Consider the following 14,983-nt stretch of genomic DNA (forward strand, 5'->3'; position numbering starts at 1 on the left):
CATGGATATGCCTCCCCAGACCATCACTGACCCACCACCAAACCGGTCATGCTGAATGATGTTACAAGCAGAATAACATTCTCCACGGCTTCTCCAGACCCTTTCACATCTGTCACATGTGCTCAGGGTGAACCTGCTCTCATCTGTGAAAAACACAGGGCACCAGTGTTGGACCTGCCAATTCTGGTATTCTATGGCAAATGCCAATCAAGCTCCACGGTGCCGGGCAGTGAGCAAAGGGCCCACTAGAGGACGCTGGGCCCTGAGACCACCCTCATTAAGTCTGTTTCTGATTGTTTGGTCACAGACATTCACACCAGTAGCCAAAGGAGCAGATACCGGTCTGGCTGATGGGTTAAGGACCTTCTATGAGGGGCCCTGTCCAGCTCTCCTAGAGTAACTGCCTGTCTCCTGGAATCTCCTCCATGCCCTTGAGACTGTACTGGGAGACACAGCAAACCTTCTGGCAATGGCACTTATTGATATGCCATCCTGGAGAAGTTGGACTACCTTTGCAACCTCTATAGGGTCCAGGTATCTCCTCATGCTACCAGTAGTGACAATGACCGTAGCCAAAAGCAAAACTAGTGGAAAAAAAAAAAACAGTCAGAAAAGACGAGGAGGGAAAAGTGTCAGTGGCCTCGACCTGTTAAACCATTCCTGTTTTGGGGGTCATCTCATTGTTGCCCTTCTAGTGCACCCATTGTTAATTTCATTAACACCAAAGCAGCTGTAACTGATTAACAACCCCCTCTGCTACTTAACTGACCAGATCAATATCCCAGAGGTTTCATTGACTTGATGCTATACTCTGATTAAAAAGTGTTCCTTTAATTTTTTTGAACAGTATATAAATTGTATATTCTCCCCATATCTTTGTGAGTTTTCTTCCCATAATCCCAAAAATCAGCATGTCAGGTTGTTTGGTTATGCATAAATAATTGTTCATTTAGGCATGGGTGTGCTATGTAATGGGTTGACAGGCCATCATGGTTTCTGTCTTCTACCAAGGCCATCAAGATGGTTTCCGGTCTTTGTGATCCACAATGGGCACAGAGGGTACAGATAATATATGAATTAATTAATTAATTAATATCTTTGACATTCCTGAGGAGTATGCTGCTTTTGAAACTTCACTTTTAATGTTCACTGTGTAAACTTCTTAACACACATTTACTTTAAAACTAAGTACATAGCAACAAACCTGAAGACAAGTCAAACTGTATCCAAGTCACCAATATTAAGTGATCTGTAGCATCTTCAAGAAATAATTAAAAAAAATACTTTGAAATAGTACATTTAGGTGGCTGCAGTCAGCTAGGTGAACCAGTTTTCTGAAACGTTTTGTAAATGTAGCAAGGTTTTAACTCTACTGTTTCCTTAACCCCTTATAGATGGTTGTCGCAAAATTGCTTCAAACTGCTTCTGGCCTGAATGCAGCCGAAGTGGCGCATGTATCCTACCAATGATGGTCCATGCATATTCGATATGTACCAAGGATTGTATTGAAAGCACTTGTCATGCCATCTGGCAGTCGTAGTGGAAACTACACCGGCCTGATGGTAGCAAAGTGTTGGCGTGGCCGTGCACGTAGATTTTGGCTGCTAAATTCGAGAAATTGTCCAAATTTGAGGAAAGTTGTGCTCAGATAAAAATATGTACCAGCTTATTGTTTGTTTGTGTGCTATATTCAAATTAACAATGTCCACTTAATTTAGCATCTGCTTGATAGCAAAAACACAAATAATTTCTTTTTTTATATAATTGTAAATAAATTTAGGCAACAAGGGGTTAACATGAATGATTAAGATATTGCGTATCAATTATGTTCTGTTTATAATTACCAAGGAAATAAATGGAATTCCTCGCTATCTGAGAGAAGCTCAAAACTCTTTGAAATTTATGATGTAGTGTTCTACTAGATTTGAGCGGGTGTCTTATCAGCTTTATTTAACTTGTGTGTTTGACCAGCACAGCTCCAGATAATAAAATCATTAGTGACTGGCAACAGTTTTAATATCACAAGCATCACTTTAAGCAAGGGATTGATTTTCAAATTAAGCACTTTTGTCATTTATTTAAACAATGCAAAGCAATTTATTTCCTTCTGTCCCAGGGCCAAATCCAGCTCTGGTTCAGCTATTGCGCCAAAGTGTTTCTCTGTAAAGAAGTCTCAGTGTCCACTCTCAACATGGTATTTACAAAATGGTTTACAAAAGTGGTTGTTAACCCCTGTAGTGAGGTCCCCTCACAACCTTCTACCTAAAAAGTTGTCCTGGTTTACTGAATTGCTTGTGCCCAGGATTGGCCATCGCCATAGAACTGGTGCATTAGGCAACTGCTTCATCACCTATTTTATTGAGTGGACTCGAATGAAATTTTAAAACTCAATTAATTTCATAGTGAAGAAGACTCTGAAACCTCTGGGACAACCTGTCCTAGAATCATTGGACACAAGGCAGGAATCAATCCAGGATGGGACACCACTCTATCAGAGAAACATTTTATTTGCAATGGTTTCAATTGTGGCTTGGATGCTGTCTGTGTGGGCTTTGCACATTCCATCCATGTCTATGTTACTGTCCTGCTCCACTGACAGACTGAGGAGATCGTTCCTCCCCCAAACTATGCGACTCTTCAATTCCACCCAGGGGGGGGTAAACGTTAACATTATTCAAAGTTGTTGTCTGTTTTTACCTACATTTTTATTACTCTTTAATATTGTTTTTTTGTATCAGTATGCTGCTGCTGGAGTATGTGAATTTCCCTTTGGGATTAATAAAGTTTCTATCTATCTATCTATCTATCTATCTATCTATCTATCTATCTATCTATCTATCTATCTATCTATCTATCTATCTATCTATCTATCTATCTATCTATCTATCTTATGTGGGTTTCTTCTGGGTTTTAGTATAGTACATTAATTTTCCTATTGCTCTGTTGTGGGTCTTTGGTAGGCTTTACCATAGAGGAATCTCCATACATATATTGTGTAATATAATTTAGTCATTAACCAGTATAAATACTGTTATCATTTAATTTCAAGAGCGTCTCATTGTCATTTTGTAGCTTTGGCATTTTATGGCTGTTACTAGGATAGGCTACACTTTTTCTGGGTGCTGCTCCCCAGTAGGCACTATGTGCCATGTCATGGATGATTCCGTATAAACCCCATACAGGATTCAGTCAGATTGCAGTTTGATCCCTCGGACAACTTCAGTATTTGAGTTCCTCTGGTTTTTGACAGCATAACACTTCTCAACTTTCTTTATGGTTTAAGTGTCTCGGTGTTCTAGCTGACGACTCCTGACAATTCTTGCTTATGGTTTAACTCTTCAGATTTTGACATATTAACTTTGATTACAGTTTCTTGATCATTTGTGCAGCTTCTTGATCATCGTTTATAACAGCAGGCAATTCAAGGAGGTTGGTAGGAGCCTAAAAAGCAGGTAGACTCCAGCAGATTTACTTTGGATATTTGCAATTTAGTGACTCTATTTCTTTATTGTTTAGAATTATTATTGCATATTAAGCTTCTGGATAACGTAAAAATGTTTTCATACATTCTTACTATCAGCGCACAGGCAGAATAAATGAATCAATCAGAGGTGGAACTTGAGCTCCCACTTTGGGGTTTCAAGGTCTTAGCCACTACATCATACTGCCTGCTGGCTGTAAACTTGTCCAGAGTGTGGCAGAATGCCCTGGAATGAACTATCATTCAGTCCAGCACTGACTGTGTCTTACATCTCAATACCCCCATGAGACTATAGTAGAATAGACAGGTTTCATAAACCAGTTAATGAATTAAGTTCATAATAAAATATATTTAATTTTTTATAAGTAAAATTATTTTATTTACTTTAGTTATTAATGCACTAAAAAGCAAAAAATAAATTTTTCTTTAACCACAATTTTCGTGGTTGTATGTGACTAAATAAAATCGTGGGGTGCACATAAATTAATTGATTCAAAAAAATTTTTGAATCTTGTTTAACATGGTGGGAAATTGCAGTGTTGTTTTTTTTATGTAATTTTATGATGAAAGTAGCCATTCTATTAATTGATTTAATGAATTAATGTAAATAAAATCTTTTTTTATATATTTTATTTTGTATATTTTGCAAATGATTTTTCTTTATTTCATTTTTCATGAATGGGAAGCTTCTCTAAAAGTATTACATAATATATCTTCTTTGCAGAATTATTTGAATACTAAAAAAATTATATTTTCGTCTCTATTTTTCTGTTCAGGCTCTTACGGGATTAGCCCTCGTTCTCTGTGAAAAATAAATATCGATGACAAAACGGCAAGCTTACAACAGTACTTCTTCACCATGATCATCAAAACTATTGCTTCATAAGAGTAAACAAGTAAAATCTTCACACGTATTTACCGACTTCTCTCACTGGAAGAGGCAAGTGGGGGCAAACCAATGCGTCTCTCACTTGTATGCTCCTATATCCATTATATTCTCTCTCCGTCATTGTTGTATGTGCATTAATTGGAATCGCATAACCATTGATTACGACAAAATTTGTTACATAATTGTATCGGTTTTGACAGATTATTGTATTGTCATCGATACTGGACACGTATGCAAAATTTGAAGAAATTCACTTTGCCAAAAGTGGGTTTAAAATCAGTTGCAAGATTTGACCCAAACAAACAAACAGACAGAGGAGTCAAGTTAAATAAAATTGTTTAAAAATCAGTTACATTTTCTCACATTTCCATGCTCCTTCATTGAATCAACTTTTTAAATAAGATTTCAAATGATTATAAACTTTCGCAGCTTACAGTAGGCAACCATAAGCTCAGTTTTACATGTCATCACATGAACATGCTTTATTTGAGGTGTCCATATTTATCTGTACAGTCACTCTAATAAACCTTGAAAATATCTGTGGAAAAACCCGAATGCGCCTTGCCCTGCAGTGCTGCTGTTCCTTCGTTTGTATTTCTTAAATCCATTTGCAGTATCCACTTTATCAGAAAAGCTGTCAGATGGAAGTTCCAGCACTGCATGCCAGGCCATCAGAGGTCAGACTCAGTTCTGATGGGACAGTTCAGGGTAAACAGTGAAAGAATGGTGGAGCACCCAGAAGAAACTGCATAAGCATCAGGAAAACAGGCAAACTCTGCATAGATAGTGACCTACCATAAGTAGAAATCTAATCTTAGGCCACAGATATAACCTGTGCACTATCTGGATTTCCTTGAGTCACTGGAAAATATTCAAAACCTTGGTACAATACTATGACTGGTAGCAGTTTAGGCACAGACTCAGCCATCCTGCCCTTATGTCAGGTCCAGCTTCCTTTTCCTGGGACCTTATAACTGGGTTAAACCGATTTATTAAATGGATGGATGGACCACTTCCTAAGACCTCAAACATAAGCAATAAAAATATAATACTTAATGTAGTCAGTGCTCATTTAAGTGTTAGAAGCAGAATAAAACAAGTGATACTTTATTAAACAACAGCTCAGTGCCACAGTGGCTGCTGCCTCACAATTTCAGAGCTCAAATTCTGGCACCATCTACGTGGAGTCTACACATTCTCTCCGTAGCTGCACAGGGATTTCCTCAGGTTGTTCTGACTTATTGGTGACTCTAAACTGGCTCCATTTGGATCAGTGGGATTTGTGAGTGGAGTCTGAGATGAATTTGCGTCTTCCTAGCTTGCCTCTAAAACTGCTCTGATAGACACCAGCCCCATAACACTGAGCTTGATGAATAAGGTAAAAAACAGCCAACAGAATTAAATAACAACATTAAAATGTTGGGTAATATTCATATAACTTTATCTGTGCCTGTAATCTCGAGTCTAATCTATTGTTAAACTTTTAACACATATAAGAGTCTGACAGAGAAAGATGGAGTGTAAAAGGAATCAATCTAAACTTTATTATGATGATCGGAACACAAAATCGCTAAACGTTGTGAAGCCTCCACAAGACCCAATGAACCAGGCTAGAGCCTTCACTGGCCTATTTAAGACAGACCTCACCCCAGGCCACCAGACCCCAAACATTACTGGCAGGCTCTGGCCCATAAAGGGCAGAAATGATGGGGACTGGGCTTTAAAAGTTCAAAATACCTTAAAGGCCCAAAAAACATATCAAAATATCTCTCAAGAGAAAAGAGAATTGTAAAACCTTTGGCATGAGAAATTAGTTTACAAATAATCTTTAGAAAAAAGAAGACTTATTTGAAATCAATCAGAAAAAAATAAATATATAAAAAAATAACAAAAACCAGGAAAAGGCAAAAGGCTTGCCTAAAAAGGCAAACCACAACAAACAAATGCTTATCCAAAATCCAATAACCATAAACCCGAGACAGAAGATCATAAAAGTCAGAAAAAGACAATATTCACAAAATTATGCACTTCTCAAAAAACAGCCACAGTTACCCACAATGAACCCCTGAAGGATCGGCTCATCGGCCTCACAAGAAACAGGCTGAGGGTGGTCCTTCAGCTGCAACGTCACTTGGGATCCCACCTACAAAACACAATGGACACAGCAGAACAAGTAATGCAGAGAGAGTAAATAGTACATAAAACAATGGTTTGAAAAACACATACATATAATACATTCATGAGAAATAATACTTTAAAATAAACAAAGAAAGCACAGAAAAGGAAAATAAGCATAAGCCAGGGAAAACACCTTGGCTGAAACATGACAAACATCACATTCTAGAGATTATGTTACAGAGTGTTCAGTCACTGGTGAACATTTCAAAGTAACACCTCAGCAATTCAATGAGTACCTGCCATGGGGGGACTGTGGTGGTCTCAAAGCTCCAGAAACCTACGTTCAAGTGCTGATTTTCTCCCTGTGTCAGTGTAGGTTTCAGCTCACATCCCAAGACTGTGTGGCATTCTAGCAACTCTGCATTGTCCTGGTGATGCTGAGTGTGTCAGTGTGCCCTGCTATTGACTGGCATTCTGTCCTGTCTACTCTGATTCTGATGGGTATGTTCTGATTCTGTAACTGTTCCCCAACAACAATGGAAGTTAAAAGGAACAGAATATAAAAGGACATTTGAATTTTACCACAAAACCTACATTTTAGAGTCACTGCCCTGCTATACTCCTGGGAAATTCGGAATTATCTGCCACATTTTGCCATAAGCAACATGAACTGTATGTCAGTTCTTTTCACAAATTTAATGGATGTTGAGGACTCCTAATTACATTTTGCAGGATTTTAATTTTTAAAGTGGAGACAGCATATGAACCTGCATTTAATTTCCAAGTGGAGCTACTTCTTAGTGGAGTTTGCTAGTTCTTCCTGTGTCTCTGTCCACTTCCTCCCTTTTTCCAAATATATATATATATTTTTTTTTTAATCTGAGACCATGTGTGGATGTGTGTATGAGGGTGAGTGTCTTGTGATTATAATAATCCCATTCAAGACGGATTCCTGCTTTACACCAAGAAAAAAGGGTTGCCTGGCTTTTAATTTCAACTTATCTTTGATCAAGTCAGGCCACGTGAGATAGCGGCACCAGAACAGTCATCACTAAATCTCTGTTTTTATGTTTTGCAGGTCCGAGTGTGGGCCCGGACATCAGCTATTAATGACGGATATGGCAACTATTCCTTGTTAATTGCACAAAAAATGACAGTGTTCTTCGAAAGCCTGTTTGAAGAAGACTATGTCTACAGAAAAGCAGGTACAACTTTGTGGCTTCTGGAAATATGTTGCTGTTTACTCATCAAAAAAAAAAAAGATTATAAGACAGTTTATGTGTCTCCACATTAAACGTCATAAAGTAAGTAAGAAAAGATACAAATAAAATACAATGCAGGGTAATACAGCAGTGCAGAGGTTAGAACTGCTGTATCATAGATTCAGCCTGCTGGGTCAGAATGTGGAGTCTGAATGTTCTGTCTGCCAATGTCCATTTTCTCCAAGTCCCTTGTTTTTTCACCCGCATCCCAAAGATGTATTTGTTATTTTGTTTGGTGTCTCAAAATTGGCCTCATAGGTGTGTATAGGAGTGTGTCCTGTGATGATCTGGCACCCTGTCTTGCACCAGACGGTGTAAAAGCTAGCCAAGCAATATTTTTCAATTATTTACAGTTCACAGTCCTTGCTTCCTTTGGCTGCCTCCACTCCTGTCCCGCAAGCTCCGTCCTTCTTCCACCCGACTCCGGCTCCCTGATTGGAGTGAGGCGGCCCCTTTTATCCCGTCCTGGATGTGCTCCAGGTGCCTGGCAATGAACTTCTGGCAGCACTCCCCAGTGTGCACTCCGGGCATAAACCATCCCTGGTCTGCTGGAAGTGCTGTCCCCCAGGGATCAAGGACTGGCTGGGTGCCCAGGGAAAAAAAGTACCGCTCCCCCGATTCCTCCTTCCTCCAGGCGTCCCAGCGGGGAAGGGTTCCTGGCCGTCTATCACAGCGGATACAAAAAATAAATGGACAGATTGACAGGCATTTGCAAAAAAAAAAGTGATCAAAGAACAAACAGAACTAACAATGGAGCACAAACACTCAGTTTCCTAAGTGATAAGAGTTATGGCCTATCTACTGTCCTTGTACCTTTACATGGGTGTGCCCAGGGACTGGCATTCTAGCAATGCCAGGAGTATGTGATACATGTGTCGATATGGGTACTGCTTTTCTGGCAGCCTGGTCTTTCAAAGGCCTTGCAAAGAAAAAAATGAAAACATTTATTCTGCACATGTGATTTTCTGGCATACCATCCTAGCATCATGCTCACTGCTATTGTGAGCGCTGAAGTCGAAATCAACAATGGGAGTCTAAAACCAATTTTTAATAAAAAACAATTTCTTTATTTTTTTGTTCTTTATTCTTGGTGAGTAAAAAAACTGTGAGACTGCCCTGTTGGAGAATGTGGGCAGACTGCAAAAGAAAAAAGTGTTTCCCCTTTTATCACCTAGCTTGTTCATTTAGCTAAAGAGAGAACAGAAAAAAAACATAACAGTTCATTTTGAGGTCATCCATAGATTAGGGGACATCTTAAATTTATGACATAGGAGTACAGAAAAACAAACAGCAGTACCAGGCACCTACATTATCTAAAGAATGTGCCCGTCTTAGTACAAACCCATTTTAAGCAGTTTTCTTAAAGTTCATTGCATTAGTTTTAAAGAGATTACATTCTTTTAATTTTAATATCTTCATTAGATTATATTTGTTTGATTAGATTAATAATTCTTATTTATTAATTCATAAGTAATTTGTTTTCTTATAATATTAAACAAGAGTAAAGAAAGATCACATTGAATTATAATATCACAGGGTGTTCTGTTAATATCAAGAGGTTAGCACTTTCACATAGAAAAATTAAATCAGTCTCATATTCTGTGTATAAACATAATTCATTTCCTACCTAAATGCAGATAAAATCATATAGAATTATAAAATCATATAGTTCTCTGCAGCATGATTAATACAAAATTCAGTCATTGGTATTTTGTGAGTTAATCAATCATCTGCGGTGGGCTGGCTCTCTGCCTGGGGTCTGCTTCCTGCCTTGTGCCCTGTGTTGGCTGGGATTGGCTCCAGCAGACCCCCGTGACCCTGTGTTCAGATTCAGCGGGTTGGAAAATGGATGGATGGATGGATAAAACAAATTAACCTGCACTTTACCTTTGAAAATAATCACGGCTGGTGTGAGTGAGTTTCTAAACTCTTGTGGGATTCCACCCAATGGGACGACACGCGGAAGAGCGTCCCAAAGCAATCGCAGTCTCCCAGTGTTGTAGCAGTTCACCGTAAAAGCAAATCCGAAAAGATCATGGACATGCTATAAGCGCCTGCCGTCGATGGGTGATACAAGGAACAAGGAACATTATAAATGCGCAGGGCACAGTACTAGTTGGCCATGACCCTGCCTGACTGCTCTGTCTGTGTATAGGAGAGTGGCAGATCCTACTACAATAAATAACCGTGCTGTTGCTGTTTCAAGCTGAATAAAGCTGGTGTTGCTAAAGTACTGAGATTCAACTTCGTGTTTTGGGGTGCAAGACAGGGACTCTCACACACACACACACGCACACGCACGCACACACACACACAGTCACAATGCTGTAGTAAACAGTATACGCTCGTACGGATGTTGACTATATGAGTGAGGCACTCCGACTCAGAAGGAGAATAGGAGACGATTGCCCACAATCCCGCAGCGAGAGAGAGAGAAGAACCATCAGCTCATTTGTGATCACATGACGCTCAGCAGACAAAGCATATACATACTCCTCGTATAGCAAGACCTCGCTTGTTTATCAAGTCAAAATTTATTAAAAATTTTAGCTTTTCTTGAAAAACACTCGTAAACCAAGTTACTCGCAAACCGAGTAGTTGCAGCCTTTCATGATTCAGTGTTGTTTGTCTGGATGTCTGCTCTGCTCGTTTTTAAATGTCATTAATAAGATACAATGAAGGGAGCAAACTGCACAGAGAAAGGGAAAGAATATAATGAAATCAACAAAAGAGAGTCACGCATTTAAATCCATAGCAGAAACAGAAATATTTCTAAATGTCTTATGGATTGCGGTACGCGGCTGGGGGTCAGACCCGGCCGGGACGCCTGGAAGGACTGGGTCATGACTTATTTATCCTCTGGGCCATGAGGGGGCAACCGCCCTGGAGTAGAAGGGGGTGCCCTGAACCTCATGGAGCCCGGGATTTATTCACTTCTGCCACACCCATGGAGGACGCTCCTTCCAGGGTCACCCGGAATGCTTCCGGGTGCTCTCCTGATGCTTCCAACACACCAGGACGTGACGTCAGGTAGAACACCTGGAGCTCATCCGGGTGAGGATAAAGGGAGCCGCCTCCCTCCTGTCAGAGAGCTGGAGTTGGGAGCAGGAGCAGAACGAAGCTCCTGGAGAGAGAGTGCAGGTGGCCCAGGGACAAGGAGAGAGAAGGCCCAGGAGAAAGGTGACTGGGGCTAGAGGCACTGTGTTGGTGTGCGGGACTGTGACTTGTGTTGTTGTGGAAGACAAAATAAAAGCATATAATTGATAAAGATGTGGTCTCTGACTGGTGGTGTCTGGGCAAATATCACAGGATGTACAAATCATGCTGCTCTGCTTTTCTGAATGTAGAAAAAGAGAAGATAAAAAATTACCAGCTAATTAAATGAGATCAGTGTTATCACTCTTGTTGGCACTGAATATGAACCTGGTTGAAACAAAAACCTGCAGCCTCAGTCGGAACCCAGGACTGACTTTGAGAACCCCTGGTTTAGACCAAGTAGACAAACACGTAGCACCAATGACTGGCGAAAACATGACAATCGCTCTCATCACTCTTGGTTTCTAGCTTTGCGAAGAAACAGAACGCTAAGCCACAACGCTTCCAGGTTCATTCCTCCCGCTGTCTCGGTGTATGACCCCAGCAAGTCATATAACCCGCTCATGCATCACTCCTAGAATTCATTATAAGTTACACGGTGTGAGCTGGCCAAACACAGAACCAAGGCAAACAAAGAATATTTGGGGCACCAGCCAGGTCGTCCCGTTTCATTCCCTGCTTTTCTTCTTCAAACTTAAACAAGTGACTTCTGGCAACAACTAAAATAAGGGCTCAGGTTCAGTCGTCACAACAAATAAGAGGTATCCCGTAGAGCCATGACTAGTCGGGAATTGGTCCCAAAAGACAGCTCAGTGGAAGCAGCCAGGCCATATATAACAGGAGAACTGGAAGTGGCAGAGCTAATTTCCCTGACTGGGTGGCTTCTCAGAGCTGCGGGGTGACAGTGCCACCTCTCGCCCCGGCGGGTTACCACATACCTCAAGTGAGCCAGCAAGGATATCCTCAGACATGCATGCATGACAAGGGTCTCTAATACAGTCCCTGTTCACACTACCTCCATGTTAAAGTGCCAGCAGTCTGGGATTGATCTGGGACACCTTTCTTGTAGGACTGTAATTCTGATTTTTGTACACATATAAGTGCATCACACGAGGGTACCTTGCCAGCATCTTCTGGTCTTCCAGGCCTATAACCTTTCCCACATATGCAGCCTCTTTTACATTCAGTGAAGTTGCCAGCCCTTAGCTCCCTATGACCCAAAATAATGGACAGTGGCCAAAGATACACATTGATTGATGGATGATGAATGGTTGGTTTATAAATTGATTGATTGAGTGGTTGATAAGGACATCTGATTGATTAATTGATTGATCTTTCTTTTTTTTTTTCACTTTTTAAATTTAGACCACATTGCTATCCCTGACTTCTATGGTGGGGCAATGGAGAACTGGGGTCTCATTACCTACCGTGAAACGGCTTTGCTCTTTGATGCAAACATCTCCTCACTTGCTGATCAAGAGTATGTCACTTCTGTTGTAGCTCATGAACTGGCCCATCAGGTAACGGTCTGGTTTTTTGCTTACTTTGTACTTATTCAGTAGAGCTGATGAGGGACGTTGAAATAGAAACAAGAGTTCATTTCTTAACATTTTATTAATAACTAGTAATTAAGCCTGTTACAATAACGGGCACTAGAACAGTAGTGCATAAACATTAGTAGGAACAGTCTATATTAAATGGCAAGGGACCTTGACCTCATTCTGTTTGTTGGTCATATTTTTCTTTGTCATTCTTCGTGGGCTGCCGCCATGTATTGTGTGTCTTTAATTTTCTGTGACAGTAATACTGTCTTGTACGTCCGCTAGCTGGTATGTCCGTAATATACATTTAATTTTCTCTGGCGGTAATACAGGCGTGCGCGTCGGTAATATGCCTTTAATTTTCTCTGACAGTAATACTGGCTTGAATGTGGCTGTAATATGCGTCACTGTATTGTGTACCTTTAATTTCCTCTCGCAGTAATACTGGTTTGCATTTCCGTAAAACGCCTGTAACATTCTCTGACAGTAATATCGCGCATCGCACCGTGCCCCGCGCATGCGCACTTCACCCGAAGACACACACACACGGACACCTGGACGCAAACAGGGATTTTATTAAAGAGGATACAATGGAAGCATCATACATACTGCTTTTCTTGAGAAGCTCTGTTTTATCGTGTTACCAGATCAGTTATGGCTTGTATCTAACACAAAAGGTACCAACTAACCTTTCAGTTACTTTTCTGGATCAGGAATAGGAAGAAATGTTAATAACAGCTGCGTAACTGTTACCTGTAACCTCTTACCTGTTTCACTATCTCTGCTTCACTCCACTTGTTTCACCATCGAGACTCGCTGACTGAGGCTATCCTTATTTTTAACCCTTTAGTTCGGCCCATTTCACAACCAGTAAACCCAGGACTTAACTATACCCTTAAGCAACCACAGACAGGGAATGAATGATCTCACCTCCTTGCCCGCTAGTAGCAGTCAGGCAGAGAGACTGGCTTTAAGCTTTCATTCGCAAATGGTATTTATTTGCATCCAACCAAAAGAGAACCAAACATCCTGGGTGAATTCAATCTTCATACAGTCCCATTAGCAACAGTAAGACACAGGTAAATATTCCCATGTTGTAGTTAGTTGTAGATTATGTTTTCTCAATCAAAAACAAAAAGGTGGATTTCTTTTTAAGGAAGAGCTAAGACTCTCTGAAAGTGTCCATTTTAGAAAAACACAGCAGTTCCCCTTCCAATCCTACCAAATGAGCAGGTCCTGATCTGTGCTAGCAGGATGTGCTGACATTTTACACTTAGCCAAAACGCACTGAAAGTAGACGCAAAAACACAAAATGAAGAAAATATTATGCCAGACTCAAATGTTACAATATCACTGAAGCGTATAAGCAACAAAGTAATCCCAAAGCCAACTCAAAGTTAGTTCCTTGGAACTTGAAGCTCATAAACAGCCTGACAATACAAAATAGTCAAAATCCTGTTTTGCATTCCAGCTCGTTCAGCATGCACTGTTCAGCTTGACCAAACTCTGGCTGACATCCTTGACCTGAAAAGTTTAAAGTATCCCTTATACACGCTCTATGAACTGCAATGCACTATTGATCCAATGTTCTGGAGGTTTCTTAATTCCAGTCAAAGAAGGTTTTGGGCTGCTGATCACTCCATCTTTACAGAGCTGCAATGACCACATCTTTGTCTTGAAATCTGTTACCTTCTAGACAGCACATTCAGCGGTCCAAACATGTGAACTATAGGGTGGGTGAGGCAGTGAATCCCACTTCACTGGCCACAGAGTTTCCACCATTACGTTGATGGTGTGAGGACAAGTTGTCTTCTGAAAGAAAAATAAATAAATAAATAAGGTTATTTTGTTTGTTTGGGGAGAATTGCTGCCTTCACTTTTTCAGTTACTGTGCCTTGATAGTATTGTAACCGACGAGGAAGTCCATGTAAGTGAAACCCTTTGAATCACAGATAACACCAGCCATAACATTCCCTGGTGAAAACCCTTTGTTTGCTTTTTCTGGATGTGGAGAATCAGTGTGTCTCCACTACACACTAACTGAGACTAGGGTGATGTAGCAAACACGTGTCACATCACTGAGATGATGCAGGTTCTACTCTATGCTCCCATCTTCATTTTGGGAGCTCTTGAACCCGACACCGTCGGTAATGTCACTTGATGAGCTGAACAGTGAAGATATCACAGCGAAACAAGGTGCAAAAGTGCGTTTATTTAAAAACAACAAAACCAAAAACAGTGTTCAAAATAAATAGTGCAGTGCTTCTAAAAGTCATTAAATAAATAATCCATTAAAAACCAGTGAAAAGGTGGAGGTTAAAATTCAATGAAAAAATCCATAAAAACAAAGGGCAAGGAAGCAGTCCTTGAAAACAAAGCCCGGTGCCTTCTTCTGCTGGTGGCTCCCCTGCTTCTCCCATCCAGGCTATGCACCAGGGGAGTCGCCCTACCCGCAGCTGACCTTCTCCTGTCTAGTCTGTAGCCCTGTGGTCCCTGGCTCTGTAGGAGTCTCCAGACTATGACTTGAGTTCCCCAGCGACCACGACGCTCACGCTGGGGCTGCCACCTCCCAAGCCTCCTGACTCCCGCTACCTTT

The 14,983-nt window shown here is 40.6% G+C and overlaps 1 protein-coding gene across 1 annotated transcript in view; it reads left to right on the plus strand.

The window, feature by feature from the left end:
• LOC114667470 (aminopeptidase N-like) overlaps positions 1 to 14,983 on the plus strand; it is a 108,394-nt gene that overhangs the window by 23,773 nt on the left and 69,638 nt on the right. Inside the window, exons 4-5 of the mRNA XM_051920884.1 lie at positions 7,567 to 7,693; positions 12,212 to 12,366. Coding sequence (XP_051776844.1) covers positions 7,567 to 7,693; positions 12,212 to 12,366 — 282 coding nt within the window. The remainder of the gene's footprint in view (positions 1 to 7,566; positions 7,694 to 12,211; positions 12,367 to 14,983) is intronic.

The sequence above is a fragment of the Erpetoichthys calabaricus genome, chromosome 17 (genome assembly GCF_900747795.2).
Source record: "Erpetoichthys calabaricus chromosome 17, fErpCal1.3, whole genome shotgun sequence".
NCBI lineage: Eukaryota > Metazoa > Chordata > Cladistia > Polypteriformes > Polypteridae > Erpetoichthys > Erpetoichthys calabaricus.